The sequence below is a fragment of the Paroedura picta genome, chromosome 10 (assembly GCF_049243985.1).
Source record: "Paroedura picta isolate Pp20150507F chromosome 10, Ppicta_v3.0, whole genome shotgun sequence".
Classification (NCBI taxonomy): domain Eukaryota; kingdom Metazoa; phylum Chordata; class Lepidosauria; order Squamata; family Gekkonidae; genus Paroedura; species Paroedura picta.
In genome coordinates, this window is record NC_135378.1 from 67001204 (window position 1) to 67022396 (window position 21193).

The 21193-nt window shown below is 43.6% G+C and overlaps 1 protein-coding gene across 3 annotated transcripts in view; it reads right to left on the reverse strand.

The window, feature by feature from the left end:
* Positions 1-21193, reverse strand: part of EGF (epidermal growth factor) — a 46746-nt gene that overhangs the window by 5086 nt on the left and 20467 nt on the right. For 2 of the 3 annotated variants that reach the window (XM_077300619.1, XM_077300618.1), the window contains exons 12-19: positions 18296-18519; positions 15387-15554; positions 15003-15143; positions 14157-14273; positions 13306-13431; positions 9626-9767; positions 7764-7928; positions 3896-4007 (exon numbers count right to left, since the gene is read on the reverse strand). In XM_077300619.1, coding sequence (XP_077156734.1) covers positions 3896-4007; positions 7764-7928; positions 9626-9767; positions 13306-13431; positions 14157-14273; positions 15003-15143; positions 15387-15554; positions 18296-18519 — 1195 coding nt within the window. Of the gene's footprint in view, positions 1-3895; positions 4008-7763; positions 7929-9625; positions 9768-13297; positions 13432-14156; positions 14274-15002; positions 15144-15386; positions 15555-18295; positions 18520-21193 lie in introns of those variants that run through there. The other variant, XR_013224870.1, reaches the window with a different exon arrangement.

Genomic DNA, 21193 nt, shown 5'->3' on the forward strand with positions numbered 1-21193 from the left:
GTGCTTTGTCCCGCCCCTGTTCGTCAATCAAACGAACAGCCAATGGGCGGTTATTATCATGCTCCAGAAAAGGCCCTTTTCCTTTAAGAACAGGTTTTTTAAAAAAAAGAAAAACACACGTTGCAACGAATATGCCTTGATTCCTTGCTTCGTAGAGACCCATCTAGCTGGCAACTGGCATGTGAGCTGCCAATTCATCGTTGCCGTGCTCCCCCAAATGGGAAAAAAAATCCCCCCCCCCCGTGCACAGGCGCGATTTTCGGCCGAAAATTAAGGGAACTTGCAAACGGAGCTGTATTGTGCTTGGTGACTTAGGGGAGCTTTAAAGCAGCTCTGTGGAGGGACTGCAGCCAGAGAAGCCTCGCTGGGTGAATGAAGGCTCGCCGGCTCGTTGCTCTCCGCTTGCTCTGAGAAAAAAAAATGGCGATCGCTTCGCCGAAAGTTCAGAGGAGAGAGCCAGGGGGAGGGACTTTGCTGAAACCGCAACAATGGGAACGCACAGAACTTTTTCGAAACTGTTGCAGATTATTTGCAAGAGTGTAGTGCTTTCCAGAGGGTGAATCCACTTTTGGCGATTTCCCTGGATGCGCTACAACGAAGCACTTTCCGCGGATCTGTTTCAGGAGTGCGGCAGATTGTGTGTGACGTCATGCGTAACTGCTAATTAGTAGTGTTTACAATTTGCCACACTCCTGCTACATTTAACTTGTGCGGAATGGGCCAGAGTTTTGTTCTTTTAAGTCTACTGAACTTAATAGTCTTAGATCGCCTTAGAATCCTACTAGCAACTGTTTAAATGAGATTTGCACAATAGAACTCTAATCTAGCTATACTGATTTAGAGCACGCCCTCCAACACTGCCAATTTCAGAAGGTCCATAAAGTTTGTTTGCTTCAGGTTTATTCATAAAACTCATATGGAAAGCACTGTACAAACGTTTTCCTGTTTCCACTTGAGTTTCTTGTACATTCAAAGATCTTCTCAAGCCCTGGTCTCTATGTCCCAAACTGCAGAAGGGAGGCGGTTGGAGGCTGGTGACTAAAGACAGGGCTTTTCAGTGGTGACACCTGGTCTTCGGAAGGCCCTCACCATTGAGGTTCACCTGGCATCACTTTTCCTTTAGGCCAAGCATTTTGTTTTACCCAGCCTTCTCTCAATCACTTTTAGCTATGCCTCTATCCTAAGGACTGTTTGATAACTGTAGGCTGTTCAGTGTTAACTTCATATCATTTTTATGCTTTTCAATGGCTTCTTGGGTGGTTTCAGTGTTTTTTGCTATATTTTAAAAATGGTGTTGCCATATCGGATGCACCAGTTTCCACCAATTCTTCCCTGAGGACTTGGGAAAACCACCTCAAACAGGAGCTAGTACTCAATGCCAGGGAGTGCCACCACAAAAAAATCCCTGGAGGACTTGCATATTCCTGAACTGGTAGGCCATCCAGTTCCAGTTCTACATGTCCACAATGCTGCCCTACTTTCTCTCTCAGCTGTGGGTACGTGGCAGGCCTCAACAAGCTTTTCACTCCACTGCCCTGCCAAATTTCTCCAATAAATCCTCATAAAGCAACAATTTCCAAAGTAATTATTTTTGTTCTAAATCTAAACGGCATTACCCATTGTCCTGGTCCCTTGATAATCATTACCACAAGTAGGAATATTCATTTTATGATCTGTTTACTATTCCGTGTCTCTCTCTAATGGATTCCTCATCTCCCATATCTTACCAAAGACTAGGTCCAACGCGGCAACTGTCCGAAGATGTGCCATCATTCTTGGTGGACAACACCTTCCATCAGCTTTACAGATGTTCTAGTAAAAAATTACAACCCTCCTTTCATGGGGCTCCCCATCTGGATCTAAGCATCGGGGCCCAATATGGAAGATATCAAACCATCTTTTCATCAAGCATTATTCAGATCTGTGTCCTCAACAGTTCCTTGACTAGAAGCCCATACAAGTTCACCACTTCTGCTCGGTTTGCTGCCATTAAATTCAGATGAGTTTTACATCTCTCAAAATCTCTTCTGCCTCTTATGTTCTGGTCATGCTCTGATTCTTTTGCTAGTGCTTGGAGCCAGCTGTTGGACTCCAGAATTGCAGAACTAGGTTTTTCTATTCAAGGCTTAAATGAGCTATGACTTAATAAAGCTTGTATTTAGATTTTTTAAAAAGAAAAGAAAGAAAAGCTTGAATTACTTAAAGGGGAATATCTTCTAACTAATGCCAGACAAATTCACTGTCTATTGCATTTGAGCTTTATGGCCCTAACACCTTTGCCAAAAATAAGCATCTTCATTTTCTTAGTGTTCCCTCAAATTGCTCTTTTTTCTACTTGGCCTGTTTTAATATGCTACCAATCTTAGAATTTTCTATCGTCTAAGTCTTTTCAATTTTAGGTTTTCCAACATCCCATATGGCCAAAGAATTTGTCCATGTGGGCTTCAGGCCCCTGAAGCCATAATACGCTGTTACTTCTCAATCAATTTCTATGGTAGTTCAAGAGCTGTCCCAATAACCCAATTTCTTTTATGGTCTCCAATTATTCAGACAATTATCACATACTGTATCTCCTGTCTGGGAATGAAATTTGCACCATTTTGGCTATTGCCAAATATATTTCAGCAGTGATTGTCTATTCCAGAAGCAAGTCTGTTGACTTTTCAATACATTTTCATCTAGCCTGTGTTAAAATTTGTGCATATCCTTTCTTTTAAATTCAAGAATAATATTTTGTACCTTTGCACATTAACTTTTAATTTTTGTATAAAAGTTCATGCATGATATTGACTTTCAAGAATAAAATAATAACTTGTTTGATTTGGTTGTATTATTTTAGCTAAGAGTTATCTCGAACAGGTCTCTGGAGAGGTGAGAGATGCATTTTCTAAACAAATTAACATCCCCGCCTTTCTTTCACCTTAGAATTTCACAGTTTGGGATTCTATCAGCTGCAGCTAATCACTTCCCAAAGCTTCCTGCAAAGCAAATGCAGATGACCGAGCCAACAACGAACAAGCATGCCACAACAGATCAGGCTAAATCTGACTTATTGTCTCAGCCCACTATTTAGACATTTAATTAACCTCTGCACTCAACCAAAATTACGTTAGCAGCTGGGATTAACGGTAGCAACAGCTGATGCAGCCTTATCAGTTCCAATCAGGTTTGGATGCACAAGGTGACTGCTCTTCTAACACTCCCTTCTCCTTTCCGCCTCTTGCCCAGCAGAGAGATGGCAGACTGCAAGCAATGCAAAACTGTAATGTGAAGACAACTGTACCCTGACAGAGAAAGGTACACAGTTGGGTCCCACGTGAAAGATAATGAGTATCATCAGGCAATCTCAGCTGGGGCCTGTCTCATTCCCTGGGCTACACTCCTTAGCCGCCCAAATAAACAAAGCTATGTCTGATACAAAGGCATTCCCACTGCCTGGGATCCCTGGGTAGCAGGCAGAACATTTGGGCTTGTTATGCACACAGAAGCTTTCTGACCAGGATGGGAGCAAGCAGGCATGTTTGGCTGCAGGACTGCAGCTTGGATCTCTAGGAAACGAAGTCCCGTTTCCATCTCTGCTGGGGGAATCAGTCACCGATATCCCGTGTCACTATGTTGGCATTCCTTAATTTAGAACACCTCCCTCCAACTGTTGTGTTTGGAGCTAACAATAACACCGTCTGCTGCTTGCTGCATGGTCGGCAGCTGTGAACTCGGAAGGATAGCATAGCAGTGAGGTAAGAGGAACCGGGCCTCCGAGCAAAGGGCTTGACGACCCCAGCAGTTATTTAATATACTGAAGATGCGAATTATGTGCCTGATAATCTCAAGTGGATCCCTAATGTCCTTTGATCTGTCCTACTTCTCCCCCCACTCTGCATGTCTGTGCAATTACCAATGGGTCATTGCTTGTGGGCTTCGTGTTCTCCCTGTCAGCGCCGCTGCCACCTCTGGTACCTTTAGTTGCTTCTGCGCAGGGAACCTTCTTGCAAAACCTCTGCTGTCTCCTGTGAAACAAAGAGTTCATAGACATAAAATCATAGAATCATAGAATCATAGAATCATAGAATCATAGAATCATAGAATCATAGAATCATAGAATCATAGAGTTGGAAGGGGCCATACAGGCCATCTAGTCCCCTGCTCAACGCAGGATCAGCCCTAAGCATCCAAGAAAAGTGTGTATCCAACCTTTGCTTGAAGACTTCCAGTGAGGGGGAGCTCACCACCTCCTTAGGCAGTCTATTCCACTGCTGAACTACTCTGACTGTGAAAAACTTTTTCCTGATATCTAGCCTATACCCTCAGGAGGAAGGGACACTGCCCGGGCAATTTGGTTCAAAGGCTTCATTTGTTTTGATAGCTGAGCTGCGCTTCACCGTTACAAAATGGAAATCTCAGAGGAGGTTCCAGGCAGCAGCGCCCAAGCAGTCCGGTCAAGATGTGCTGAGCCATACATGAAGGAGTAGCAAGGATTCAGATGAGGTCACAAGATGGTGGACACTTTGCCATGGTACAGTGAAAGACACCACTAGTAGAACAGAAGAAGAAGAGTTGGTTCTTATATGCCACTTTTCCCTACCCGAAGGAGTCTCAAAGCAGCTTACAGTCTTTCTTCTCCCCTTCTACAACAGGCACCCTGTAAGGTAGATGAGCCCTGATATTACTGCTCGGTCAGAACAGCTTTCTCAGTGCTGTGGCGAGCCCAAGGTCACCCAGCTGGCTGCATGTGGGGGAGCGGGGAATCAAACTCAGCTCACCAGATTAGAAGTCCGCGCTCCTAACCACTACACCAAGCTGGCTCTCAGAACAGCTGGCAAGGCAAGCCTGAGCAGAATGGGCTTAGAAGGGGATAAACTCTGCCCAGGACAGCACAGTTAGGAAAGTACATACTTTTCAAATGCACCATGCTCAGACTCACAGTTGCACATTAGTCATACTTCTTGCATATCTATGCCTAGTTACCAAAGTCACAGCAGATTGTTTTGGGCTATAAACCTGTTTGATAATAAAGATCCTTTTTGTTTCATTTCAAATTTGGTGTCTGCAAGTTTTCGGAAGGGAACACCCACATAAATACAGGTAGAGATCCCATTTGTTACCCCACGGACAAGCTCTCCTAATCCCTCCCAGCCAAAATTCAGGAGACAAGTCAATTTTAGGTAACAGAGTCTGTCTGGAGGTACAAAGGATGAGGATGATGTTGTTCTTGTTTTTAATTAATTAATAATTCAACTTCTTAAGAAAGGCAGCCTACAAAAAATCCGGAATATATCAAAAACTTTGCATATATATATAGCATCTTCAGTCATGACTACAGAAGGGTGAGCTGGTAAATTCAACATAACGTGAAGCCTTATCCCATGAATGTTTATAGAATGCCACAGTGTTTGTTCCAGCGAGGCTTACTCTCAAATAACTGTGCATCAAATTAAGTGTGATTTGTTCCCTCTGGACCGGCCCCATTTGTTTTAATTTCATTGCTCCTGTCCATCAGCCTAGATATACAAAAGTGCTCCATCTGAATTAGCATAGGACTGATTTATTTTATAGTGTTGCTTGTAAGGGTGATAAAGGTGATGTGTGGGAACTACTGTGGAAAAGCAGAAAATATTATATAATAACTATGGGTTTTTAACATATTTATTAACCTCAATGACACAGAGAGTTACCCTCCCACACTCTACATGATATATATTCTGAGCCAATAAATACAGTTAAGGGGAGGAAGGAGTGAAGGACTTCTTGTTATGTTTTTTCTTCCTTTAATTCCTGCAAGCCTCATATTAAAGGACAATATGAGTTTATGTTTTATGGATGAAGAAAAGGCCGCTTACTGACCTGCTCATGGAACTTAATCAATATGTCTTAAAATATAGCCAAGAAGGAGTAAAAATGAAATAGCAGCTCTAATCCAAATATTGGTTTCTGGGCTCCTGTTAAAGAGGGATTTAGATCGGTGGTTTCATCTAGATGGTGTGGAGCTACTAATAGCTGTAGCACAAACCTAGCCAAGTGTGTAATTGAAAACTTGCTTTCACAATAAACAGCTCTATTGATCAGAACCATTTGGAAAAAGGAGGAAAGTAAATCAGGGCAAAACTATGACCCTTTTTTTAACGTTTGGATTGTAAATGGGAACAGGTCACCACACCAAAAATCAACAAGAGGTTCATGAATCAAGGAGTTCGAAGAAGAAGAAGAAGAAGAAGAAGAAGAAGAAGAAGAAGAAGAAGAAGAAGAAGAAGAAGAAGAAGAAGAAGAAGAAGAGCCAGTTCTTGTACCCTGGTTTTTACTACCCAAAGGAATCCCAAAGTGGTTTACAATTGCCTTCCCTTCCTCTCCTCACAACACACAGACATTCTGAGAGACAGGTCAGGCTGAGAGAGGTCTGAGAGAACAGTGACTGGCTGCATGTGAAGGAGTGGGAAATCAACCCAGTTCTCCAGATTAGAAGCTGCCACTCTTAGCCACTACACCAAGCTAGTTCTCAGAACCCATCATTCAGTGTTTCTTCTGAGCACCACTGAAATCTACAATGATCTGGATTTTCCTATCATGCCCAGCAACATCATTTTCTCCCCCAACACCATGTTTTTGGTTTGATTAACAGCCCTCCCCTCTTGTTGATTTCGGAACATTTCCCAACATGCAGCCTAAATACTGCATCTGCCATAAATTGGGAAGGAGCAACTGGAAGCCCAATCTGTCCTCGAGAAGTTTTCCATCTGGCCTCTGGCACAGCCCTTTCTTCCAAGGACCTCCTCCCCCTTCTCATCAGCCAATTTTTAAGAGCTCTTTGCCAGTTGAAACATGGAATGAAGAGCTGACATCCTTTTTAAGGAAAGAGATCTGCAAAGGTAGGTTTTGCCAACTTGGAATTTTTTTTAAAGAAAATATTAAAAAATGGATACCTGGGCACAGCCTGACGTTAACATCCCAGACTGGTGAAGCCAGGCAGATGAAGGATCAAGGAACTGAGCTTGGTGGTTTTTTGGATAGATTTGGCCTCTGAGGCCAGCAGATCCTGGTGGGTCTGTAGTTGAGCCCAGAACAAAAACTCACAGTTCAAACTGAGTACTATAAGTCTGACTTCCAAAGGTTTGGGTTTTAATTTGGAAACGCAGACTAGTACATCTGTATTCCAAGGGACACATGCTCTTTTGTTCATTTTGTGCCACACATTCCTAGAACAGTATATGCCGATCCAGAGATCCAAGGGTCCATCTGAAATGCTGTGAGGATGCCAGCATTCGTACAGATGCTTTTTGCATTATTAATAACATGCCGGGGAGGTCACAATTATTTGCAGTCAAAAGGGAGGGGCTGTAGCTGGGTGGCAGAGCATCTGCTTCAGGGGCAGAAAGTTCCAAGTTCAATCCCCAGCATGTCTAGTTAAAAGATGTGACAGTAGGTGATGTGATAGATCTCTGTCTGAAACCCGGGAGAGCTGATGCTGGTTTGAGGAGACAATACCAGCTCTGATGGAACAGGGTTCTGCATGAGGCAGTTTCACGAGTTAATGTGAAATCCATCATGACTGTTCATAGAGGAGGGGACCATGGAGAACATGCTGGAATTCACCATTCACCAGACAGATTATTTGTAGAAAATTAGGGAGGCAGGCAATCAGAGAAACATACAATGCCACCCACCCAACCTCCCAGCCTGACTATAGTAAATGACAAGCAATAAAAAGCAGCCACAGGAATGACAAAAATCTCAGACACAGACATTCAGAGATGCTTTTCAGGCAGCTCTACCTGTAGCAGTAGACAGATGCAGCTCCAAGGAGAAGGGCCAGGAGTGACAGAGCCAAGCCAACAGCAGTGCTGAGATTCCACTTCTTGGTTTGCTTCACATGTTGCTGTTCCCACCACTCCAAGTCGCTGAACTGACAGCGCTCTCCCAAATAGCCTTTTGCACAGCTGTCAACAGACAAATGAAACAAATACAGTAGCCAATAACGGAGGGAACAAATGTCACCATGTTGACATGACTTTATCCAATGTAATCCTTCGGAAACTGTCATATTTGGGAGCATCCAGCACCACAAAGACCCCTGGCTTCAAGAGGAAGTGAAAACTTACAGGGCTGAAGCTGTGCAAGTTATGGGGGAGGTTCAATAATTTGGATTTTTCAAATATCACTTTTGATTAGGCTGAAATTTTGATCTTGGGGTGGATTAAAAAACATTATAGAAACATGTCCAGTTTTTTTGTGCACAACTTGCCTACAATATAGAAAGGTTCTTAATTCAGCATTCTGTGTTAGACTCAGAATTTAATAATAAATAAATCGTCTGTAAGTATTTGTAGGAAACCATCATATTTTATTACAATGTAAACATTACAATGTTTAAATGTATTTAATAAAGATCATTTATCTAATAAATTTCTAAGCTATTTCTATAGTTATTTAAATTATTTTAATGGAAAATATGTCATTCTAGCTCATATGGAATAGAATGGAAGTGAATTAAAGAATTCAATTCAGCCTTCTTTTGCTCTGCTTGTGTCTCTCTTTTGATTAGGGTTATTGTGTGACCAGTTTTCACCATGCTACATAGAAAAGGCTACAGTCAACCACAAACAATGATTTAAAAATGCAGCTAGAAGCATTTTAAATTTACTTTTGTGGACAATAGACAAGGGTAAGTTTCAGCAAACTCTGCAGAACTATCACACATTTAACTCTGAAGTACAACTGCATACATATTTTAATCTCCTGGTATGCTTTAATAAACTTATATGCCGAAAACTAAATGCAGGTCTTATATTTTGACATATACTGCTGATGCTGCATAAAGCATAGTAATTGTATCTTGAACCTGGAGTCGAATGAGTATGCTTTGTTGGTGGATGATGAAACACTGCCCTCTAGTGTACCACTGTAAAAACAATAAGAATAAAGGGGAAACCACGCTTTTTATCCTGCCTGTGTATCTGGGCCAGCACATGGAGTGGGCTATATCTACAGCATACAGCAAAGAGGATACTATTAAAGTGTTACATAACAAAGGGGAAATACACAGATCCCCCATCACACAGAGCCAACCAGGTGTCATGGTTAGCGTAGGGCTAGGGTCTAGAACTGTTAACTGGCTTAATAAGGCAGGCATAATTTTAAATAAATAAATTTAAAGCCCACATTTTTAAAAATCTTTGATTGGGCAAACCAGTGCACGAGATGGGAGAAATGAACCCAGTTACTTTTACCCTCTCTACAAACCTGCTGGCATGACTTTAGATCCTATATATTTATTTATTACCTTCATGTATACACCACCTTTGTCCCCAGTGGGGGACCCCAAGTGTCTTACAATGTTCCCCTCACTGCCATGTTATCCTCACAACAACCCTGTGAGGTAGGTGCATCTGAGAGTGAGTGACAGGCCAAAAATCACCCTGCAGACCTCCATGGCAGAGTGAGAATTCGGAACTGGATCACCCCCAGATCTGAGTCTGACACTTTAAACCTATACACTGTACTTGTTTTAGTAAAAGTCAAAAGATTTATGCAATCTGAAGAGAAACCAGAATATTTCGGAAATGGAAGGTCACACGTATGTGATTAGGTTGAGTTAAAAATTATCTTTTTGTTGCTCAGGGAGTTCAGGACTTACTTGCATGCATGAACTTGCAGACTGGGAAAATAAACACAGATTCCCTCATGGAGACAGTATGATGGTGGGCAGCCAGCTGGACCATCTTGGGCAGACAAAGTGGACTCCTCACTGGCTGTTATAGTAGGCTGGATGGCAGATTCTGAAACACAGCACTGATCAAAATAGAAACCAAGTCGGGCAAACATACCCTTTTAAAATGGCTGCTGCCACGGAACAGAAGGCCAGGCTGAGGGGGATTCCAGAGCTTCATGGGGCAGGGAAGTCCATGATCTCAGGGTGGCAAGCAGTTGCCAGGTCAAAAGATTGGGGGGGGGAAAGAACCTGGAGAGGGTGGGGCTTCAGGAGGGAAAGGGCTTAACAGGGTATAATGAAAAAGAAGAAGAGTTGGTTCTTATATGCCGCTTTTCTCTACTTGAAGGAGTCTCAAAGTGGCTTACAATAATTTTCCCTTTCCTCTCCCTTCAACAGACACCCTGTGAGGTGGGTGAGGCTGAGAGAGCCCTGATATTACGTCTCAATCATAACAGCTTTATTGTTGTTTAGCTTTGGTCGATCTCAATCCAGTGCATTTTAAAGCCATATTCATAACTGGATTCTCTGATTCTCATGGACAGGGCTTGAGAGTTGATGGCCATAGAGCTCACCTTCCAAAGGAGCTATTTTCTCCACTGATCTCTATTGTCTGGAGTTGTAATTTCAGATCTCCAGTCACTACACAGAGGTTGGCAACCTTGGGGTGTCAGCTTCCTCTTGCAGGCACACTAAGCAAGGCTCTAGAGCAGGGATAGTCAAACTGCGGCCCTCCAGATGTCCATGGACTGCAATTCCCATGAGCCCCTGCCAGCGAACGCTGGCAGGGGCTCATGGGAATTGTAGTCCATGGACATCTGGAGGGCCACAGTTTGACTACCCTTGCTCTAGAGAAACTGATCTCTGAGCAGAAGCCAGTTCATGAGGGTGAAAGTGATCCTCTAGGCATCCAGGTCCGAAAGCATCCAAGGCTTGAAAGAGCCAATCCCAGCTCTTCTAACTGGCCCCATAAACAACTGGGCCAAAACACATTGGCAGAGGGCCTATGCAGCAATTAGAATACTGAACTGATAGTGGGTAGCGTTACCTATGAAACTAACTGAATGGAAAGAGGGGAGATGGACCTGGCCTCCTTGCTAACTGTGAGAGTGAAAGGAAGGGAGAGCTAGACCAGAGACGTGGATCTCATTAGTTGCAAGAGCTGGGTCTGGCAAAAATGCCACTGGGGCCAGGCCACGCGTGCTATAAAATGTAATGTCAGGTACAGGAGATATAGACTTTGTGAGCAGATGAATAAGGCAGTAAGGTTGCACACCCTGATTTAAGTATAGGTAAAGGATTATTAACGAATTACCATACTTGATCGTGCAGAGGAGAGACAGAGACAGGAGCTGACTACCTGTGTAACAGAGAGAGAGACAGACAGACAGACAGACAGAGACAGAGAGACTATGGCTTCTGAGAAGAAGCAAGAAATTGCCTCTGAGGCCGTTTACGCACTGGAGGTTTCATGCTGGGCTGCAGGCTGGAGTTTTAGTTGTGGCAGGTTGCCTCACCTCTTCCTGCACCCACATGTGGGGGAGCATTTGGCCTGGTGCACCTCACCCACCCCCGATTTGTGCTCCTGCATGGGAGCTGGGGCAGTGAAGTTCTCAGCGCGTAAATGGTCTGAAAGTAACAATCTGGGGACAGACAACAAATGACACTTAACAGGAGAGAAGGTCTTGACCTCACTATCCCATCTAACAGTCTTCTTGCTGCCCCCTGCAGGGTCGTCTTCTCTTCTTCGTACACCAGACACTGTCTATTCCAACATTTATAAAGTACTCAGGCAAACCCAATTAACAATATCATTTTTCACTTAGCATCACAGGAATTCCTGGTGTTGGAAGTGACAACCCTAACTCAAAGCATCCTGTCATTGGCAGACCCATGTTGAGTGAAGGATGGTGATCCAGTGTGCCTAAGCTGTATAAGGCTCCACCAGTCCTTCCAACGAATGGGCTGCAGCTAGTAAGCTCGTCTAAATTGGTAATCTGCAGACTGTTTCAGAGGGTAGCCATGTTGGTCTGCCTTACAACAACCAGCTTCATAAAAACGTAGAGTGGGAAGGGGCCCTCCATGCCGTCTAGTCCCACCTCCTGCTCAGTGGAGGATCAGCCTAAGGCATCCGTGTTAAGAATCTATCCAGCCGCTACATGAAGGCTGTCCGTGAGTCCAGTAGCACCTTAGACACCAACAGTTTTGGGGGCTGTAAGATTGTGAGTGTGCCGGAGGACTTAAGTCTAGAGAAGGGGGAGGTTCCACTTGTGGGAGAGTGGAGGAGGGACAGAGATACGTAGCAAACCTCCTCAAGGCCAGCTCCACTTTTCAAAACAATACTGCTATACCTGGTACCAGTGCTTAAAATAGGAAATTACTTTTAAAATAGCGGTCTTCGTGACTATGACAATACTTGGCTCTGGGGAGGGGGGGGGACGGCACAGCATACTTCTAGTTTGACATCAGCTCTCAAGCCCTGTCCATGAGAATCAGAGAATCCGGTTTAGAGAATGGCTTTAAAATGCGCTTGGATTGAGGTCGACGGAAGCTAAACAACGCCGACTGGGCCCCTGAACCTCCCTCCCTCGAACCCATATGCTGACCAACCAGGGGTCTGTTAGTTAGATTGTTTACTGTTTACTTTAGACTGTTATTTTCACTGTTTATTGCTATTATTATGACTGTTACCTTTATTCGATATAGTCATGGAATTCAATATGCTGTTGTTTGGTTTCATTCCATATGAACCGCCCTGAGCCTTAGGGGAGGGTGGTATGTAAATGCAATTCATTAATTCATTAATTGATGTCAGCACTCTGAATCTCCTGACTCTTAAACTAACAATGAAAATGATTTTGTGAGTCTCGCAAGTGACTCAGTCCTCGCTTTCATTTATATGCATGGTAATGATTCCCAATACCTCTCTGTTGGGTCATCTATCCCTCCCTGCCCCTGTTAGGGCTGCAAAGCAGAGGAGGAGGGGGGATACATGCACTGGCAACTACAGGCTTTGCATAGTGATGAGATGCCAGTGGTGCAAAAGGGCCACAAGGGAAGGGATGATGATAGCTGTCAACTGCCTTTTGGAGCTTATGGATTTAGTATAAGCAGCCAAGGCCTTTCAGACCAGTTTATAACCCATTATTAACAAATGCAAATCAACTGCATCATCATTTTTAACACGACTGGTTTGCAAACATCATTCGTTTTCTAATTGTTGCCTGGCACACAAAAGTCTCAGATGATGATGCTGGGGTGCACCTCATTGCAGCAATATCTTTCCAGGGTCCAAAGACATCAAACAAATGTTAAAGACCTATGATACACTACCACTAGAACCCTAGGCTATACCCAGAATGGATTATTGGTCCTGCAGATGCAAAATCCATTGCTTTCTTTTTCTACAGTGGTCTCGAAGATCCTTTAACAACAGACTGGTAACGAGCAGGCCAACTAGAAGAATAGAACAGCACTGGCAAAAACAGGACCTCTGAATTGTATGCCTATGATGCAGAAACTGGATATTTAAAAAAGAATCCTTCCATGTTACGGGGTGAAATCATTTCAAGAGATAAACAGGAGCCGCCTCCAACTCACTGGCTCACCAGAACAATGAAGCCCATTTTCAGGATAGCCCACAAAACACTGGCAAATGTAGCTGCCTTCAGTATTGACACATCTTGACACGATTCGATCACACTGGTCCAGGTGAAAGGCACACTCATCAATATCTGCAAGAGAAACTTTGTTGAAAACTGGGGAAAGGGGTGGGCAAGGAGGGAGGGAAGGTGGATGGGGGGAAACCCAGGAGGGAAAAGCACCATGAGAGCCAGTGTGGTGTAGTGGTTAGCCTGTTGGACTAGAAACAAATTCCCATCATTCTCTATTAGCCTTGCCTCCCTTACAGGCCATCTGTGACACCTTTTGTTGTTAAAATATTTGAGCAAAGCCCTAGTGGGCGGAGACTGTCTGGACGTTATTTCCTGCCACCAGGCCAATCAGAACGCGAGCACCACCAACAACCCAGCCAGGGACAATCTGGCTGCAACTGCTGCCAGTCTGCCCCTGACTGCCATCAGGAGAGGAGGTGTGGCTCCCAGGGGGGGAAGAGTTCCCACCCACCCTCCTGCCTATGCCACAGGCTGCACCAAGCCTTTGCCGACCTGGGGAAAGAGTGGCAGGGGGCTGCCTGGTGCAGCCTCACAAAGCCTCAGCAGGGCACGAAAACAGCTGCCGAGGTTTCAGCAGGCTGCTCCAGGCCTTTGCGCTCTCGGGGGGAGGGTGGACAGAGGGTTCTTGCAGGTGGCAGGGAGGGATGGGAGACTGCCCACCACCTTCACCTGCCCCCTAAAGCCCCACCAAGGACTGCACAGGGCTCTTGGGGTGGTGGTGGGGAGGGAGTGGGGGCTGGCAGCTCTGGACATGGCATTTCTGAGAGTTGGCCAGTGGAATTCACCATAGCACATTTTGCCTTCCTTGCTGAACCCCGTCCGACACACACAAGTGGTGCCTTCTTCATTTGAAACGCACTCAGCATTGACGTCGCAGAGCAGCGCTGTACAATCATCCTGGCCTGTGGCGCAAAATAAGGAAACATTGTTCCAGTCTCATAACACATACATTCAGGTTAATAGCTTCAGGCAAATTAAGTAGAGTCAACTGTTCCAAAGAAAACCCCACTAGACATGCTGTCAACATGCATATGGTGTTCACCCACTCACTTTCTTGCAACAGATGAACACGCCCCCAAATCAGGTGTATGCCTTTGGTATTTCTGAGAACTATTCTCTACATCTGTTTCAGGTTTGTTTTTTAATTCCCCACCCACATAGTAGCCATCCAGATTTGAGCATGTTCTTTCTCAAGGCTTTGCAAAGAAGCGGGTTTGAGAAAGATTGGGGGAAAGCCAGGGACACCCCAGGACATGTACTGCAATTCTGCGGGGAAGAAGGAAGGGGGAATTTCTCCAACAGCATTGAACCCATGTGAAAATGGCCGGGACCAAAACAATGGGTTGGACTGTCTAAGCAGGCTGGATTGTGTTATGAGCAAAGAACTAACAATATTTCATTTGAAAGTCCAGGTTTGGAATTAATATCTGGGTTTCCAAAGAAAGGCAAAACTCCATTGAAGGAGGAATACTAATGGATTTGAAAATGTATTTTGCCTTTGATCTCTGTGATCTGAGGAAGAGACTCTACCTCCTCAACAGAGTTATTTGTCTAGAGAATAGTACTACGGGACACAGCACCACTTCTCTCTGCTTCCCCTGCCACAGGAAATAGGAGCCTGCAGTCTTTACCAGACACCACAATCTCTGCAGTCAACATCTGAAGATCTTTTCCACTTCTGTCTCCATGCACATTGCTCCTTAAACGATGCTGGTGTGGGAATGCTGATGTCTTGTTCACTGACACTCTCTCCTCAGTGGAAAACATATGGCCTGAAATAATCAGGAATGTCCGTAACACTCATAACATTTGCAGTGTTTAGTTCAATGAATGTCTGTGCAGCAATCAAGCTCCTATCTCACCTGAGCTGATACCACCAAGTTTCCTTCTGTTTCCACCACAGGCTGCTTGGCCCGTGATTCTGGTTTTGAGATGTTCAAATAAAACCAGCTTACAGACGAGCAATGAAAAAAGAGATCTAATAAGAAAGAAGTGGCATGACTTTTGAAACATACCTGGTTTTGCTAAAGGATGGATAACCACCAGTGAGGAGGGCCTCAGGATGCTGCCTCCAAGACGCACCTTGGGTTGCCCAGTCTTCTTATCCATTCTCATTAATGAATGCTTAGCCCAATCAGAGAACCAGATGTCGTCCTCAAATACTGTTATATCAAATGGATGTCCTAAAAATATACATATATTCTCATAGACATATATTTACACAAATATATTTTGGAACCCAATAAAATCAGAGTCCAGTAGCACCTTTAAGACCAACAAAGATTTATACAAGGTGTGAGCTTTCGAGTGCAAGCACTCTTCATCAGACTAAGCTTGCACTCGAAAGCTCACGCCTTGAATAAATCTTTGTTGGTGATACTTTATTGTGCTACTTCAAACCAACACGGCTACCCATTTGAATCTATCATTTTGGAACACACTAAGTAAACAAGTTTATGCACATAACCATCTGTTCCTAACATATCTTATGCAATGGCTCGGATCCAAACAGCTTTCCTATGAAAAACAATTTATACTGGAATAAAGTTTGCTAATTTTTAAAGAGTTACTAATCTCAGGTTCAATTTTCCCAAAACAGACTAACAAGGCTATCCCTCTGTAATTATCAGCACTGGTATTTGCACTCTTGTTCTACAGGCAAATTTCAAACTGATATTGAAGAGTCCTCATTTGATCCTGGGCTTCTCATGCTGTGCAGTATTTTAGTTCTGCTTCTTGTAATTGATGCGGGAGAATCCTTTTTCTTAAATGATTATCAGCAGCAAGAGGAACACCAGGGGGCAGCAATAGTGCAACAAGAAATTTTGCTCACATTCACAGTCTTATCCCTGAACAAAAATGCAGGTATTGAAATTAACCTTTTAATCTCCTCTTTAGAGGGATTTTGCATCCATTTCAAAAAAGGTGCAAAACGGTACACAGAGGAGGAGCATCTGGGGGACAAAGGGGATGGATTAGCATTGCTTCAGTGTTTCAGGCATGTTATTTTATTAACTGGGGCAGACTGTGGGTGCATTTGGATGTGCATCTATATGTATATAAAAACATATAAATCAAATTAATAATTATAATAATATTCCACTTTAAACAATGCAGTATAGGTTGCATCCATGCCAATTATGAAGATCTTGTTCACACAGCATTCTATAAACTGGAATCTACCTGCTACCTCGTTGAATCGTAACTACCTTCAACTTTTAAAAATTCCAAGTCCAGGGGCACCTTTAAGACCAACATAGTTTTATCCAAGGTGTCAGCATTTGTGTGCATGCACACTTCTTTGGACACAATGAAATGAGAACTTCTAATCCACACATATAGGTAGAGGCCAAACAGTAAATCAGCACACAGCATAATGAAGATGTTTAACAAATACAAGGACCATACAGGAATTACAAGCTAAATGTTGAAGGTTATCATTTGGTTGGCTTCAACCCTGGCAGGGAGGGGGACATAATAAAGGATATAAATATGTCAAAACTGGAGCTTCATGGCCAGATCTGTCCCTAATTGTGGAATAGTGAGAGTAATTAACAGAGACCTTGCCCTTACACTACATCCATCTCCTCTCAAGCATGGAGGTATCTTCCCAGCATCTTCTTCTCTGAAGATGATATAAAGATGATGTAAATATATATTAATCTACCAGTTTCTTGTAGAGGTTAGGAGTGCGGACTTCTAATCTGGCATGCGGGGTTCGATTCTGCGCTCCCCCACATGCAGCCAGCTGGGTGACCTTGGGCTCGCCACGACACTGATAAAGCTGTTCTGACCGAGCAAGGATATCAGGGCTCTCTCAGCCTCACCCACCTCACAGGGTGTCTGTTCTGGGGAGAGGAAAGGGAAGGCGACTGTAAGACGCTTTGAGCCTCCTTCAGGTAGGGAAAAGCAGCATATAATAACCAACTCTTCTCCTTCTTCTTCTCCTTCTACCATGCCTCAACTAAATCTAAATTAAGATAAAAACTCTTTTGAACAGGACTGGCAAGCTTTGAGTCTACCCTCACAGTATTGCAAAACAGAGAGTGCCAGTCCTGTGGCTATTGGGGGTGCATTCCACCATCTCTGTCCCACTCTTCCAAGTCAACACAAGAAGAAGTCTTTGTGGCATCAACACAGAGCCAACTCTGCTTTGCTGTGTGGCACCATATTATTACATTCATTTTATAATGGTTGTACTCAAACATCAGGACAAGAAAACTAACCAAATACAGTGCTGTCCTAAGCAGCATGACACCTTTCTAAATCCTCTGAAGTAAATGCTCTTCGAAGGATCTAACTCTGCTTAGGATTGCATTGATAGTTTAAGTTCATTACAAATATTTCTATTTTTCGGAAACTATTTGCACTCATCATTCTCTCATATAAAAGTTAGTAAATGGTTCTCCTTTAAAAAAACGGGGGGGGGGAGGAAACCCCTATTCCATTCCGTTTTCCTTCAAGTTTCTTCATTACATTTCAGCTTCCTTTTATATTTGTTTATATGCCTCATCCCAGTTTTGCAAGGCGGCTCAAAATTCCAATTCAGAAACCAATAAAACCTTCCCCGTTCTCAGCGAAACAGCAATATGAGAGAATAAAACTATTCCGCTTAGCCTTTACAGCAAGATTCCTTTTGCTTTCCTTGTGACTTCATTGCAGTTTACTCGGTCTCTTTGTAGAGTTCGCAGTGCAGTTATTGACACGCAAGCTGGCTCACATACGGAGTATTGAAACCTTTTCATCTACAGCAGGGATAGTCAAACTGCAGCCCTCCAGATGTCCATGGACTACAATTCCCAGAAGCCCCTGCCAGCATTCGCTGGCAGGGGCTTCTGGGAATTGTGGTCCATGGACATCTGGAGGGCCGCAGTTTGACTACCCCTGATCTACTGTCATAAAGCTATCAATCCCAACGCCTCACCTACATCATTCCGTGAGAGGATTCGGCGGTTCGATCCATCCAGGTTTGCCATTTCAATAACAGACTGTTTTGCATCACACCAATACAACTTGTCAGCCAGGTAGTCAATTGTTATTCCACTGGGCCAGACTAACCCTGAATTGGCTATAATGAGACGACTGCGGCCATGCAAGGAAGAACTTTCAATCTGAGGATGGATCCCTATTTCTGTCCAAAAGAGTCTCCTGGTGGTGAAGAAAAACAGATAAAATAATTGCCTACGGTTTTTGTTCCCTTGGAATACAAAGCGGAATGCACAAAAGATAGCAGGACTGAGTTGGGAGAGTGCCTATGAATAATATAGGCAGATTGCTATTTTGCATCTGATAAAAATCTAGCCCTAACCATCACAGGACAATTATTTTAAATAGATAGATATGTGTATAGATTATTGCCTTCATTTATGGCTCAACTTTTTTGCTGACACTCAAGATGGATTATATAGAATATAAAGCAACCAGATAGCAGAGAATTCCAAAGGAAAGTGCCGTAGGAACAGGGTTACAACAAGGCAAACAACAAAAACCGTTTCAGGCATGACATACTATAAATCAGAAAGTGAGTAACAAAAGTAGAGATGGTGCCGTAGAAGGAGGGTGATTGCAATAGTCTATGAAAACTATCCTTCATAAAAGCAACCTCCGTCAATGCTCCATTAGACTACAGCCTCTCATTATAAAAATGCCCTCCTGAATATTTCTGTTTGCACATTCTGAAAAATGTTAATAGGGTGGGGACCTTTCTGATCACCCCAGGCAAAGTCATTCCACAAGGTGGGAGCTGCCGCAGAGAAAGTGTGTGAATAGACTGTTGCCAGTCTCACCCATTTACTGGCACCTTCAGAAGGTTTTTTCTCACACAGCAAATCTGTCACAGTAGAGCGTAGCAAGAGATGCAGGCCTGCAAGTGGGTAGATCCAAGAATCCATTAAGGATCATAACCAGAACTTTAAACGGAACCCAAGAACTGATTAGTAATCAATGAAGAGTCTGCAAAGTGGGTGTGGCATGCATACTCTGCCCAGCACTTGACAGGCATGGAATTCTGTATGAGCTGGAGTTTCCAAGCTTTCTTGAAGGTAAACCTGTTTAGAGTGTATTGCAATAATCTAGCCCCAGATTCTGCATGGACCAATATGGCCAGATCAGTTAAGTCAAGGTAAGGGGCTATCATGCAGGGTTAAATGAGGGTTGCATTAACTTTCCTCCCCAGCAATAATTCTGGGTCCCAAGGCTCTTCACTCAACCAACAGGTATCAGATGGACCCCCTCAAATGTCCTCCCAGACCTTTACCTTCAGTCTTTCTAGCCAACATTCTTAACAGGATTCCATTTAAACTTGTTCTCCTTAGCCATTTAACCACGGCAGGAGGGGATACTGATTCAGGATCTCTACAGCATCAACAGGCTATCTGGATAACGACCTACAGGACAGGGTGTCATCAGCAGACAATGTCATCTGCTATTCACAAGCAGTGATAACCAGTGAAATACACATTGCTCAAGGAAGCACACATGGTCCTCCTCTCCTCCATTTTCTCCCTAACAACAATTTTGTGAGATAAATTAGGCTGAAAGGAAAGCAGCTGGCTGAGTGTCACCGCACATAGCAAAGTGGGGATTTGGACCAAGTTTCCCTATCCCATGCTGGCTTTCACTAGATCATTAGCAGGAACAAGTAGGAAGTGCCAGCTGATTGACTGGAGAAATTTAATGGCAATGAGTTCAGTGCAAGCCTTTCAAAATGATCTAGGAATCTGAGCTGGTCTTAAAATCAGGCTGTCGTTGATGGTAGGATCCAGGGACTGCAACACCTGGGTGCTGAAAGACCTGCACTGTTCCCCTTTTGTTTCTGGGCACAATCCAAAAATGTTGGTTCTTACCCTAACTCAGGGGTAGTCAAGCTGTGGTCCTCCAGATGTCCATGGACTACAATTCCCATGTACAATTCTCCAGTCCTACTTCCTACTTGTTCCTGCTAATGATCTAGTGATCCCATGGGAACTGTAGTCCATGAACATCTGGAGGACCACAGCTTGACTACCCCTGCCTAGGAGCCAGCATATTTGAAGCACTACTCCTCCCAGATTCTCCAGTCTGCTGGTTAAGATCTGCCATTCGAATACTGCTTTCCATGCCCCAACCTATGGCAGGGAGCAACCAGAGAGAGGGCTTTTTCAGTAATAGCACCTCACTTATGGGATGCCTTTTCCCTACAAGCTTGGCTGGTGCCTAGGTTACTGTCTTGTAGGCACCAGGCCAAAACATTTCTTCTCACCTTTTCATTATTTTGAGCTACTCCATCATCTGTTTCTATACTCTGACTGAAAACCATTTTTTAAAGGTCCTGGTTTACCTGTTTTCTGATCCAGCTGGGTTTTTTTTTTAATTTTTAATTAATTTTTTAATTAATAAAAAAGATTTATTTGCTGCCACTCTTGGCGAACCAATTTGTGGCAGCTTACATCATGATAAAAATACAATAATGGCCATAAAAAACCCACAGTATAATCTCCAAAAAAGTTGACAAAACTTCAGCAGTTGCCAAATAGATGTTCTGACAGGCTCTGTATTGCAGTTAGGAAGAGGATAATAGCAAAGATGGACCTCCAAAAGAATGAAGGAAGGGGGGGGACTCCTCCAAGCCCCAGCCCCAATGAAACACTTGGTGGAAGAGCTCCATCTTGCAGGCCCTGTAGAACTGTGACAGTTTTATGTTTTATTGAATATTTTATGCTTTATTATATTTACTTTGTAAGCCTCCTGGGGAAGATCCCCTGGAAAGGCTGCCTAAAAATAGTCTAAATAAATGAATAAACCTTCTAAACTAGCTTGGTCCTAACTTTTTACAAAAAGAGTT